General features: G+C 36.4%; 1 protein-coding gene and 1 long non-coding RNA gene across 51 annotated transcripts in view; one reads left to right on the top strand and one right to left on the bottom strand.

Moving 5' to 3' along the window:
* Positions 1 to 4,594, top strand: part of LOC106873546 (uncharacterized) — a 174,516-nt gene extending 169,922 nt beyond the window's left edge. For all 50 annotated transcript variants that reach the window (XM_089353197.1, XM_089353186.1, XM_089353184.1 and 47 more), the window contains one exon: positions 1,957 to 4,594. In XM_089353197.1, coding sequence (XP_089209323.1) covers positions 1,957 to 2,702 — 746 coding nt within the window. In that variant the 3' untranslated portion in view covers positions 2,703 to 4,594. The remainder of the gene's footprint in view (positions 1 to 1,956) is intronic.
* A 1,713-nt stretch (positions 4,595 to 6,307) lies between these two features.
* The window catches only part of LOC128248096 (uncharacterized), an 11,591-nt gene continuing 3,191 nt past the window's right edge, over positions 6,308 to 14,707 (bottom strand). The window contains exon 2 of the long non-coding RNA XR_008264360.2: positions 6,308 to 9,745. This is a non-coding gene — a long non-coding RNA (uncharacterized LOC128248096). The remainder of the gene's footprint in view (positions 9,746 to 14,707) is intronic.

Below are 14,707 nucleotides of genomic sequence, written 5' to 3'. Positions count from 1 at the left end.
TGGTAGGACTGAACCTAAGACCATGTGGTTGGAAAGCAAGCTACATATGGCTCAAATGATGCTAAAAGATGTTGCACTCTCCTGAGTACAATGCTTCTTGAAGCAGAAACAGCTGTAAGCTAATGAAAGTTATTATGTAACTCCTGTTCTTTTGTCAATCGTATATGTGTGTGCACACATACACACACAGTTTCCATCTGCCAGAATCCACTCATAAGGCATTGGTTTGTCCCAAGTTTTATAGAAGACACTTCCTCAAAGTGTTCTACAGTGGAATTGAACCTGGAATTCTGTGGTTACAATGTAAACACAGTCATACCTGTTCCCATTTGCAGTGAGATCTATTTTACAACAGTTTTCTGCATTTAAAGCCAATACACCTGGCATCATTCCAAGCTGTCTTTTTAAGTGAATGCTTAGCTTTTGTTTTGCTATCTCCCTTCTGCTGTATACTGTTACATGTATCAAATGTTGTTGTAAGGTTTACTGGTGTTGAGCTTAGCTGTTATACAGAGGTTAGTCTGTACTGTTGATGTAGATATTTACAGGAGTGCTTCATTTTCTCGGTTTACAAACATCCTGTAGTTAACAATCAGAAACATGTTGTTTTATATCACACGTTTCAATATTAGATATCTGTGGACAGAAGATTGTCTAACACTCTACTTTCCTGTTGTTGTTATTATTAGAGAGTTTAAGGCAGTGAGATGGCAGAATCGTTAGCACGCCGGGCGAAATGCTTAGTGGTAATTTGTCTGCTGCTACATTCTGAGTTCAAATTCTGCCAAGGTTGATTTTGCCTTTTATCCATTTGGGATTGAGGAAATAAGTACCAGTTATATCACTGGGGTCGATGTAATCAACTTGCCTCCTCCTTGAAAATGTCAGGCCTTGTGTCTTCAGTAGAAAGGGTTATTATTAGAGTTTGTTGCTCAATTTGTTAAGGTGGTGAGCTGGCTGATCCATTCGCATGCCAGGCAAAATGCTTAGTGAAATTTCATCCATCTTTATGTTCTGAGTTCAAATGCTGCTGAGGTCGACTTCAACTTTCATCCTTTTTGGGGTTGATAGAATAAGTACCAGCTAACTAGCAGTTGTTTACATCAACCCCAGGTGCTCAACTAGGGCCTATTTTATTGACCCTGAAAGGATAAAAGAAAATTTTAATTACAGCAGAATTTGAACTCAGAACTTAAGGTCAGAACATTGATTCTGTGTTTCAGGACATATTTACAGCAACCAAAAGAGTGTCTCAACACCAGTCAGTGCTTATGTCAGGACAAGAACCAACAAACCCCTCTTGCTTCCTTGTCTACTACTCTTTCAACCCAGACATTTTCTTGGGTATGGTGGTCAGTTATGTTCTTAGAACAATCTGGATTCTTCTTCTCTTCTCTTCTCTCAGCTGTTTTTAACAAATCTGCAGAATTGAAGCATTGAGCTGACTTAACATTGAAACTGACTTTGTAATTAAAATACTGTGTTATTTTGTTTCCTATTGTCTTGTCGGGTAATTTATTGAGCATTTTAAAAAAGGCTAAGGGAGCAGACCCCTACAAAAAATATACCAATATCTGGCATCCCCTGAGGCTGTGCAGATGCCACAAACGTATTGACTTATCATTCTTTTATGGCATTTTCATGAGTGGAGACATGGTAAGTGTACCCAAGGCTAGGCACTTGCTTCTGGACACAGCCCAGGCACAGCAGAGCAAGTGCTTAACTTACTGGTCTCTCTAATACTACCAACCAAAATAGGAAATGGTCAATCATTATTTTAAGGGGGGGGGGGGTAAAAGAAAAAAAATCCATATTTTGTGTAAATTTTCTTTTTTCTTAATTCTTTGCATTATTTCAGCTTCTTCAAAAAATTTCAATTCATGGAATGTATTTTCTAGAATTTGTGAAAAGATTTAATGTAATGCAGATGTGTTTATTGACTTGTCTCTATTTCAGGTACATTCCAGAACATAGAGCATGTGTTTGTCGTCGGTGTTGCAGGTGGTGTTCCTTACTACACAGACTATTATAAACACGTTCGTCTAGGGGATGTGGTGATATCTCGAGGAGAAGACAGAGATGTCATCTATTATTATTGTGAAAAAATCATGAAAAATAAAAGTGGAGACTTGCAGTATATTCACAAGACATTTGCTCCTAAAGATAGTAGTTTACAACAAACAGCAAGGAAGATTGTTGAAACCAGTGCAAGTAATCCCGAATCAAAACCATGGGAACTCTATCTGGAGGAAGGTCAGAAATTATTGCAAGGTCAAGAAGTTCACTTTATGCGTCCATCTTCCACTACTGACCGTCTTTATATGAATATCGGAGAAGATAACGTCATTGAAGTTGAACACCCACAACCACCAGAGGAGATTGCTTCCACTTTCGATTCAGACAAGCCGAGGGTTCATTACGGTGTCCTTGGTTCAGGCCGGCCTGTTGTCAAAAGCGATGCCATTCGGCTTGATTTTGCTGGAAAATATAATATCAAAGCTTTCGATACTGAATTTGATCAAGTTCTTGAGTCAATAATTGGCAATCGGAAAGACAGTTTCATGTTTATTCGTGGCATATCTGATTATACTGATGGCTCTAAGAACAAAGAATGGCAACCTTATGCTGCTCTTACTGCTGCTGCTTTCATGAAAACAATTATAAAGGCCTTATCCAATCCTTTAGTAGATGAAGATTTCTAAACTTTTTCTTTTTTTTTAGTTCTGTCTGCATGATTCCTTTTCAACTGACTCTTTTTAATCTTCTCCTAATTTTAAAATGCTCATTTTTTAATGCATTCCATCTTTCTAAAGTCTCCTTTGATAATTTCCCTGATCCATGCAGCACGTTAAGGAAAAACCTGACAAAATAAATCAAGTAGCTTTCCTATAATTATGGTCTGCAGTGCTAAATTTTCTTTAAACAAAGTGTTGAGAAAAAAATACAATAAATATTTTTGAAGTTATATTATTTTTTCGAGATTTTTTTTTTCATTGAATTCAGGCTTGTTTCAATAAAATTTGGGAAATAATTTATATCTTGCTAAAATATTCCTAAATAATTTTCAATTTTGTTTATTTATCAAAGCATTCTAAGTTTATGATTAAAGAGTTAATTTCATTTTTGAAATAATTTTTCCCATTTATTTATCCAGGTATGAGCTTATTTTTTAATTCTTTGTATCCACAAAGGAAAAAAAACAGTTTAACACAAAACCTTAATTGATTTAAGAAAACTATTGATATTTGTTTTTGTTAGTTTGACAAAATTTTTGGAAATGCAGTAATTTTTCATTATCGTTAAGCCTATCATTATTTGTTAAGCCTATATATTTTGCATAACTAATTTATGCTGTCTGTTGTTTTACTTATAAATTTCTTCCTTAAACTGTGGCGCAGCTAAAAATCATAAAGTATTTGAGCAAATGGACATTTTCGATTGCTATTAAAATACATCACACTCTCACACTTGTTATAATAAGTCTTCCATGCTGTGTGCCCTAAAACCAGGAAAAGGTTTCATAATTTCCAATTTATTGATTATCTTAAACGATGGCAACTTGGAGACAAAGTGAATATAAAATAACTTGTTGCTGGGATAATGAATTATAAGATATCAAATTGGTTCAATTTATACAATCTTTTTCTTTTTACCTTTTTAAAATGAAAATTCAGTTAAATTGTAATCATGATGGTGATAATGGTCTCTCTTTAGATTTCAAGTATGTGCTGATAGGCTGTGAAAGAATGTGACAAGAAACTCAGTTTTAACTGCTTTTAAAAATATATATATGTGCATATATATATATATATATATATATATATATATATATACATAAATGTATATACATATATGTATGCATGTGTATATAAAACAATAAAATAACAAAGCCAAAAGAATATTGAATTTTGTTAGCATTTTTTTTTGCTGCTGTTTTTTAAAAATTATAACAATATTTGTGAAAGCTTTTTTTAACTAATTAATGCTTGAAAAAGAAATCAAATATTTTTGTTAAGGAAGAGGGGTTGTACCTCTTTGGAAATAATAGAAATAAAAGAAAATTTTCAATTTAGAATTATACAATATCTTCTGAAATGTATTTAGCAAGCTGCGCCAAAGATTGACACAAAGGAACTAATCCTATCCAGGTGGTACCCACCGTTTGTTTTAGTCTCTAAGTTGATTCACTTTAGTAATTTAGACATCAATAAATATTTGTTTCAATTTCAGAACTTCTGTTTAATTTTGTTCAATAAATTTTATCAGTCAGTTATGTAAAGTTATATTGGACATGAAGTAAAACTGAACTTAGTTTTTATTGCTACTTTCTATCAAATAATCTTACTGTTCAAAACAGTGTTTTTTGAGCGCACAAAATTACTTAAGAAATTCCAAACTCTATTATATTTACTGATCTTGAAAATGTTTGATTTCTCTAATTCTATCAGACTTGTGATGAAATCTGCCTAAATCACAAAAGTATACCTTGTAGATTATTTCACACATTTTATGTCTAATGGTGTGTGGAACAAAATTCAGCTACTGATAAATGATTTTCTATTCTTACTAAAATAAACGAAAAGTTATATATTTATTGTGTGTGTCTGTCTATTTTATCATCCAAAACCCCAAGAGCATTCAATACATGTTTATAGAGGTAGCAGTAGTGTGTAGAGTTTAATCTCTCGGTAGAGTATCCGGGATTTCAAACCTACTTTAACAAGGTTTTCTATAGAACCAGCAACCTTGTCTGGGAACCTGACTCATCTGTAATTGAAATGAGAAAAGAAGATAACATTTTAAAAATTATGATGGATGTCATTGACTGGTCATGCATTATTTCTGATGCGAAGTCTTTCATCTTGTATTGTGCCAACAATTTTCTTTAAAGTTTGGAAGAAAGAATTGAAACATGTTGCATCATACCAAACATTTCAAATTTTTGGATATTTTTCTTTTAGAAATTGGGTTGGGTGGAAACTATGGAATTTCCTTTTGAGACCAAGTCATTAACATCTTGACTCATCTCTAAATGTTGATCTATCCAAGAATTCCCTTTGTAAAGTTCATATTTCTCTTGTCATCTCTTTGATTTCTAAATCAATTTTAAGAACACTGTTTTTCTCAGCAGCATTGACACAATGTATGCTCTGTGACTCTTGTATAGTTGGTCAAAGTTAAACACTTTTTTTTTTAATATTCTCTTTCACTCAATAAGACAAGGTTGACTGTACAAAACCATTGAGTATGTGTTTACAATCCTAGTTACACTGAAATATTAGTTCTGTTCATAGTACCAACTTTTCCCTTTATTTATGAAATATTAATCTCAATCTATGTATAACATAAATCAAAGAAAATCGAGGTTTCTTTTTGAACCACAAAATATTATTTGAAATATAAATACGTCTAATGATGATGTCTTATACATAAAGTGTAAATCATGGGATTTTAAGATGAAAATGGATTATCAAAAATACTTTTTTTTTTTTTTTAAATTTTATTTCCCCACTGTAAGCCAAGTTTGAAGATTTTGGGGAAAACCTGTTTGTATTCATCTTTTAAAGAGATTTTAAATATATTACTGATGATATACCATGGATTTAAAAAAAAAATTTTTAAGAATTTCTTCTCAATCTTGCCCCGGACATTAAGATAATCATCAATAATTTAATGTTGGCTGATTATCTTAAAACAATCTACAATCAAATAAATCTTTGTAAGATTTTTTTTGTTTCTGTTTTCAATAAAAAAAAATTACAATCAGTAACACTAGTTACAAACATGCAGGTAAGTCTTGTTTTTCTTTTTTTCTTAAATATTTCAGAACACTGATTACACCATAAAAATTTCTTACAAAGTGATATAGTTTATATTCCTGTTAAAATAAAAACACACACACACACACACACACACACACACACACACACACACACACACACACACACACACACACACACACACACACACACACACACACACACACACACACACACACACACACACACACACACACACACACACACACACACACACACACACACACACACACACACACACACACGCGTGTGTGTATACACACAAATATATAATATTTATTTTAGACGATGATGTATGAAATTGCACTTTTATAAAAAAGAACTTTTCAACTGCCTTCATCTCTCTCTCTCTCTCTCTCTCTCTCTCTCCTGCTGTATTCATGTTGTTAGAGCTAGAAAGGCAACATAAGTGGTTTGTTTGTTTTTCCCCTTGTTCTCTCTCCCATCTTGAAAACCCTTCTTGGTTTCATTGATATACAAGAGTTACATTTTTCTTTTTTAATTCTTGAAATGTTTTCATCAAAACTTAGTTTGCTGATGTCTTTTGCCTGGAAACCAAAACCCATCTTTTTGCTGTTCAGTGGGAACTTTAGTTGTTGCCTTGCATACTTTGTCTTGCCTCACCCCCACCCCCACCCCTATATTTTTCTCTGCAACCAGACACTACACCAACTGATATATTGTTACTCAAATGTTCTTATTGATTTGGAAACTGTCCTTTTGTTATTTTGCCTCTCTCTTTGTACAACTTCCACTACTGTCTGCTGTTTTATCCATTATTTCAATTCTCTGCTCTGCTTGTGCAAAAAAAAAAAAAAAAAATACTGCTGCCAAGAATATTTTTGGTAAATCTGACATTACAACAACAAAGAAAAAAATAAAATGAAGATGAAAATAAAAGCATTCTCTGAGAGAACTATGTCTAAAATTTTGTATTTTCTTTCCTTGTTATATTTCTTATGAGTTCTATGTATTCCTTGTCAGTATTTCTTTCTTGGAGAGGACTTTGTTCTTTGTAACAGATAAAGATAATGAAACAGTTGTTTGCCATTTCAAACCAAAACAAGGAACTAGTTCCCTTAGATGTGTTTTCAAAACACATCTCAGGTTTTACATCACTGTTTATTTAGTTTCTCAGTTTCTTTTAGAAACATTTTTAACATGATTGCTCTAACGTCATAGCTTGTGTGGGTGGTTGTTTTATTTAAACGATGGATGGTAATACAAATCCAACTGTTTCCAAGCTTGGTTGACTTGCTAATGCGTAAAGACAAGACATGATACTCAATAATCTTGTCTAACAAACTCTAAATAGATCTGTGGATGGTTGGGCAGACTTTCAGCAATTTAATTTCTTTATTTATAATTTTAAATTAAATTTTTAAACACTGCAAGTGATAAACCTGGTTGAATAGTCTTTAAACCAATTGAAAAAGAAAAAAAAGTATGGCATTTATGATATTGGTGTGGCCTCTTGTAAAGCCATAGGCTAAACAAAGACATTACTTTCAAATTTTGGCACAAGGTCAGTTATTTCGAGGGAAGAGCCAAATCGATTACATCAACCATAGTGCTCAGCTGGTACTTTTATTGATTCCATCAACCTTCGCAGTATTTGAATTCAGAACTTAAAGATAGATGAAATGCTGTTAAGCATTTTGCTTGGTATGCCAATGATTCTGGTAGCTCACAGCCCTAGGCTAAACAAAGATATCACCTGGAGAAAGTTACTAATCATATTCAAGTGTAAAATACCTTAAATTATTAGCTAACAAATAGACATTTCATTAGCATCTCATAAACATAATTACTAATCACTTCGTAATGTCTCAACTGATAACTCCACTGGTGCCATGTAAAAAGCACCCAGTCTATTCTGTAAAGTGGTTGGCTTTAGAAAGGACATCCAGCTGTAGAAGCCATTCCAAAATGGACAATGGAGCCTAGGCAACTCTTCAGCTGGCCACCTCCTGTGAAACTGTCCAACCTATGCTAGCATGGAAAATGGACATTAAATGATGATGAAGGTTACTTGCTGAGTTTTGCTATTTCTAATGCTAACCACTTTGGAACTTTTCTGGAATTCTTCCTTGTTTTTGTTCATTAAAAGAGTTTGAGGAAGAATAAAAGGACTCATCAGGACTCAGTGATGTGGAAAATGATGCCATGCTGGTTTGAAGATGTTTAATTTGTTTCAGGTAAGCAATTGTCAGGAACATAAAAACAACGAAGGGTTCTTTTAGCAGGACACAAGTCCATAGAGTTGAACTTTTGTGCTAGTTTGGCATATAAGAATTGGCTGTTTCAGGAGACATTGTAAGAAGAGAATATGTTGAAGGCCACATCTTCTGCAAGATCATTTGATTTAGTGATTGATCAGGTATTCCAACATAATAGACTACATGAGTACTGTATGGCCATTCTTTTAGTCTGCAAATATTCCAGTGCATAACAAGATCAATGATGCAGGCTGCCTGGTCAACTTTGCCTCATTTGATTTCACAACACACAAACATTGTCTATACACACAAAACAAAGAACTTTTGTCTTCTGTATACTGTTTATAAACTGTCAGTTACAACAATGAGTATTCCAGTTGATCCAATCAACAGAACAGCCTGCTCATGAAACTAACATGCAAGTGGCTGAGAACTCCACAGACACGCATAACCGTAACATAGTTCTCAGGAAGATTCAGCATGACACAGAATGTCGAGGTTGGTTCTTTGAATTACAAGTACAATTCAGTTTTGTTAGCTGAGTGGACTGGAGCAACTTGGAATAAAGTGCCCTTCCTCAAGGACACAATGTGTCACCAGCAATGACACTCGTGACCTTACAATCACACGCCTTCACATACTCTTCATGACAAATGTTCTAATTACTTCAATGCATCTATAGGTTTTAGGATATCCATGGCTGTCAATGAATATTCTAATATTGGCCTTGGTACTTCAGAACCAGTTTGAACACAATAGACCAGGCTCACCAATTTTCGGTTGTTGGGCTTGGAACCTGGTCAGACAATTGCTTTTAATAAAATTAAATGATGTACTTCAGGAAGTTGAACTGCTTTAAGAAACAAGTCTGACGGACTAAATCCATTAAGAGCAGTCTTAACAACTTCCCCTGCACAAATTTGTTTAGAAACCATTTTGGTTCCACACAAAATCATGAGCAAGTCAGAATGGAAACTATGGCTGTGTGTTTAAGGAGTTCATTTCACAATGACATTCCAAGTTCAGTCCCACCATGTGACAGGTTGAGCAAATATCTTATAAGGCAATGGGAGCCTTAGAGTCACCAATGCCTTATAAGGAAATTTGATTGACAGAAACTGTATGGAAGCCTATTATGTAAGCATGTATGTGTGTGTGGTTTTGTATGTGTCATGGTGTAAATACTTTCAGGCATTTATCACTAAAGGGACATAACTCACTAGATGACCTTAACCATTTTAATAAATAGAGACCAATAAAATGGCGACCAAACTGAAACTTTGGAGGTGATGTAATTGGCTAAAATCTTTCAAGGTGGTACCAAAAAGTTCCCAGACTAGTTCTGTGGCGTGCCAACAGATGGCAGCATATGGTTGTGTGTGCAGTGAAGCTAGCAGTGATCTTCATTCGGCAGTGTGCTGAGTGACCTTGCTGTGCTTATATTGCAAGTTGTGAAATTTGTGCTTTTGTGGTCATGTATATGCTGTAGTCTGCAATTTTTGTGATGAACAGGAAGCTGGAACGAAGAGCCAACATGAAATTTTGCTTTAAACTTGTGAAGTCTTCTACAGAGACATTGAGCATGCTTTGGCAAGCTTATGGCGACGAGGCATATGCAATGTTTTGAGTGGCACGGGTGCTTCAAAAGAAGAAGAACGTCCCTGGAAGCCAATGAGGGATCTGGAAGATCTGCCATGAGTGTTGCCCCTGGAAATGTGGAAAAAATTCATCAGCTTGTGCATGATAATCGTCGGAGGACAATTAATGACATTTTGAAGCATTTGAAGGAGGACATTCAACGAAAGCGACTGGATCTGTGATGTGCAAAGAATTGGATTCTTCACAATGACAATGCACCATGTCACCAAGCTCTTCTCACCCTGTCACTAAGCCCCCTCACTTGTGAGTTGCCAAACAACATGGTATTGCTTCTACACTCACTCTATTCACCAGATTTAGCACCTGCAGACTTCCATTTCTTCCCCAAGATGAAAAGGCAGCTCAAAGGTCACCATTTTCACACTGTTGTTGAAATGAAGAGCAAATTGCAAAGATCCTCAACTCACTTATGGAAAACAACTTTCAGGCCGAATTCCAAAAGTGACAGGAACATTGGGACTGATGTATTGCTGCGCAAGGTGACTATTTTGAAGAAGATAATGTTAAAACTTAAGTAAATAAGTTATTTTTTATTAAACATAACTCGCCTGGGAACCTTTTGACACCACCTCATATAGCTGCAGTCCAATAAATGAAGTTTTTTAAGCCAAAAGAAATCTGGTAAAAATGCTTAAAATATGATGTAAACCATAAATAACAATAAATGGGATTTTGAAAGTTCAACATTTTCTCAGGTGTTAATATACTGATTACTGAGTCAAAACAGATGATTTATGATAGAAAATCTAGATGACAAGAGAGGACCTAAACATTTTTGTATAGAAAATGGCTCCTCCTTCAATAATGATGTCACAACAAATTGTTGCCGTAGACATGGTTGTCAATCAAAACTTGCTAGTTTCATAAACCTTATGGTTTGTAGAGGCTGTTTTGTTGAAGAAGTCATCTTCATGTAAGAGTGAGTTGACTTGGTAGAGCCTTCCCCTACCCAAACCCTAGCCCATAACCCACAGAAGGAGCGGAACTTGTTAACTACACTAAATTGAAATTGCTGCTTCTACTTCCAGCAGTGAATTATTCCAATACAGAAATGTTTACAACTTGGCAGACTTGAGTTATTTGAAAGGTGAGTGTCAAAGCTACAGATATAACCTGGTGCTATTAAAATCATTTAAACGGCCAACCTCTCTATTTGCTAGTCTCTATACATATAAAATTCTTTGTCTGTCTGTCTGTCTGTTCCCTACGCATTCCCAAACAGCTTGACCAAATCAAACCAGATTTTACAAGGCAATAGTATTAGACGCCATGAGTGTCAACATGTAATTTTTATTTTCATTTGGATTAAAACAATATAACATTTTATCTAAAATAATCTTTCTATAGTCAACTATAGTAAAGGACATTTTATACCACCACCACCACCACCATGACTACACATTTTGTATATGTGTGTGTATGTGTCTGTGAGTGTGTGTGTGTTTGCACATTTGTTACATAAATGTCTGTGTGTGTCTGTGTTTGCATGTTCGTTATGTACGACATAGTAAAGGACATTTTATACCACCACAACACATTTTGTATATGAGTGTATGTGTGTGTTTATGCCTTCCTTATGTATGAAATAGTAAAGGACATTATATACCACCACCACCACTACGACTACACATTTTGTATATGTTTATGTGTGTGAGTGTGTGTGCACATTCGTTACATAAATATATGTCTGTATTAGTATATGTCAGTACGTGAGAGTGTATGTGTGTGTGAGTGTATGTGTGATTATTAATTACACTGATGTAAACTGGGTTATGTGAAAGAGCTATACTGGCTCCAGCTAATGAAATGATTGATAAACTCTATCATGAACTTCTTCAAAAGTTAACATACATTAATTCACAAAACAGTCAATAAAGATCAGGCTATTCAATACCCTGTTGAATTTCTGAACACAGTTAAACCCACTGAGATTCCACCACATAACTTGACACTAAAGCTGGATGCTCCCATTATGTTACTTAGGAATCTTACCCACCTCGCTTGTGTAATGGAACTCAATTTTTACTTCCATGAAGCCCCATGTCCTACAAGCAACAATCATAATTGGTAGTCACAAAGAAGAAAATGTCTTTATTCCAAAATTTCCTCTCATACCTACAGATGTTCCATTTGAATTTAAGATGGTTCAGTTTCCAGTCAAACTAAGTTTTGGTATTTCAGTTAACAAATCTCAGGGTCAATCCCTCAAAGTAGTTGCACTTGATCTCTCTTCTATAAGCTTCTCCCGTGGCCAACTCCACGTTGCATGCTCACAAGTTGGAAGCAGCAACAATTTATTCATTTGGACACCAACAAAAGATTACACAATGACTATTGTTTACCCTGAAGTGCTTCAAGATTGACAGCTTTTCAGTTCTAAATTCTATTATCATTACAATTTGGATATTTTAAAATAAAATATAGATATTTTGAAATAATTATGCACTCATATTTATTGTTTACTAATCTGAATAAGAACAGCAGTAACCTCGGCAACACCAGGTAATTCATCTAGTCAATACTTTATAAATTCTGTTGATATGCTTCTCCTTATGTATTAATCCTATCATGCAGTGGCAATCTCGCTTGGCTCTGCAGGCGAAGTTCAAGCCCAAACTAAATCTCACAAACTATATATGGACAATTATTCCTAAAAACCCTATTAATAATGTAGGACTAATTAAATGGATATCAGAGACCCCCTTCAGTCACGAATGACCATGGGATTGCATCTAAAAAGTTACCCTCCAAGGCACAAGTCCAGGCAAGGTTGTTTATGCAAGACCAGCAGTCACCCTGGCCTCCCCTCTCCATGCCATCGATATTATCCAAGGGAAGAGCAAAGGCCGATACAACTTGGCACCTGTGACGTCACAACTCATTTCTACAGCTGAATGAACTGGAGCAATGTGAAATAAAGTGTCTTGCTCAAGAACACAACACGCAGCCCGGTCCGGGATTCAAACTCACAACCTCATGGTTGTAAGATCGACCCTCTAACCACTGAGCTATGCGCCTTCACAATTAGATGTATGACAGGATCAATATATAAATGATAATTGTATTGACAATAAAGAAAGGAAAGCATATGAGATGTTAGCAAAGAATTGTGCACAGAGATGTGAGGAAGAAATTCATCTATATGATTATATAGATATGTCCCCTGCAGCCCTCTTCAGTTGAAGTGATCCTAATCTTGCAAGCTCATGGGAGCTGGTGCCACATCAAAAGCACCTGTGCAAGTGCTGTGTGGAAGCACCCAGTAGAAGCTGTAACATGGTTGGTGTTAGGAAGGGCATCCAGCCATAGAAACCCTGCCAAAACAGACAAATGGAGCCACGCTCAAAATGGTGTATTTTACGTGCCACCTGCACAGGTGCCAGTCCAGCGGCACTGGCAACAATCTTGCTCGAATGTCTTTACACGTGTCACCGGCACAAGTGCCAGGAAGGCGACACTGGGCACAGGTGCTGTCACGATTTCGCTTTTTCGCTTTCCCCAACAAGTCTTTGCAAGCCGAGTTTAGTGTCCAATGAAGGAGATGACGTTGGCATGGGTGCCAGTCGTCAAATTTAGTTTGATTTCGATTTCACTTGCCTCAACAGGTCTTCGCAAGCGTAGTTTAGTGTCCAATGAGGAAGGTACGCATAAGTGGGCTGGCTACACCCCTGGCAGAGGCCTTGGATTTAGGTCTCACTTGGCTTGCCGGGTCTTCTCACGCACAGCATATTTCCAAAGGTCTCGGGCAGAAGTCATCACCTCGGTGAGGCCCAATGTTCGAAGGTCGTGCCTCACCACCTTTCTGGGCCTGCCTCTTCCACAGGTTCCCTCAACTGCTAGGGTGTGGCACTTTTTCACACAGCTATCCTCATCCATTCTTGCCACATGACCATACCAGCACAATTGTCTCTCTTGCACACCACAACTGATGCTTCTTAGGTTCAACTTTTCTCTCATGGTACTTACACTCTATCTAGTATGCACACTGACATTACACATCCATCGGAGCATACTGGCTTCATTCCTTGCGAGCCTACGCATGTTCTCAGCAGTCACGGCCCATGTCTCACTGCCATGTAACATGGCTGTTCGTACACATGCGTCATACAGTCTGCCTTTTACTCTGAGTGAGAGGCCCCTTGTCACCAGCAGAGGTAAGAGCTCTCTGAACTTTGCCCAGGCTATTGTTATTCTAGCAGCTACACTTTCAGCTCACCCTCCCCTGCTACTAACTTGGTCACCTAGATAGCGGAAGCTATCAACTAAGTCTAGTTTTTCTCCCTGGAATGTGGCAACTAATTAAGAAGTGAGTCAACCTAGATGAAATGCAGTTTCAGGTAGGAGTTCACAAAGGCTTGGTGCTCAGCTCCCTTTTGTTTATCATAATCCCCCAGGCCATAAGAGAGGAATTTAAAACTAGTTGCCCGTGGAAGCTCCTCTATGCTGGTGATCTTGTTCTTATAGCTGAATCTGTAGTAGATTAGAGAAGAAAGTTCAGATGTGGAAGCAAGGACAAGGATCAAAGGGTCTTAGAGTTAATTTAGCAAATGCTAAAGCAATAACAAGCAGGAAGGGACACAAATTACTAATCCCTTCAGGGAAATGACTCTGTTCGATGTGTAGAAAAGGTGTAGTTAGCTGAACAAGGTTCAGAGAACTATTACCTTTGTTGGCGGCGAAGGGCCTCTCTCTTAGAGTGCAAGGCAGATTTTATGATGTTTGTGTATGAACAGCTGTGCAACATGACAAGACATGGGCTGTGAATGTTGCAGACATCTGAAATCTTGAAAGAAATGAAAGCAACATTCTCTGCTGGATGTGCGATGTCAGTGTCAATGCATGACAGAGTGTAAGTGTTTTAAGAGAAAAATTGGGTATAAGAAGCATCAGGTGTAGAGTGCAAGAGAGAAAACTGCATGGGTATCATCATGTGATGCATATGGTTAAGGGCAGCTGTATAAAGAAGTGCCAATCTTTAAACGTGGAGGTAACTTGTAGAATAGGGAGACC

The sequence above is a fragment of the Octopus bimaculoides genome, chromosome 6 (genome assembly GCF_046866305.1).
Source record: "Octopus bimaculoides isolate indiv1 chromosome 6, ASM4686630v1, whole genome shotgun sequence".
Taxonomy (NCBI): domain Eukaryota; kingdom Metazoa; phylum Mollusca; class Cephalopoda; order Octopoda; family Octopodidae; genus Octopus; species Octopus bimaculoides.
This window is presented reverse-complemented; position numbering and strand designations above follow the sequence as displayed.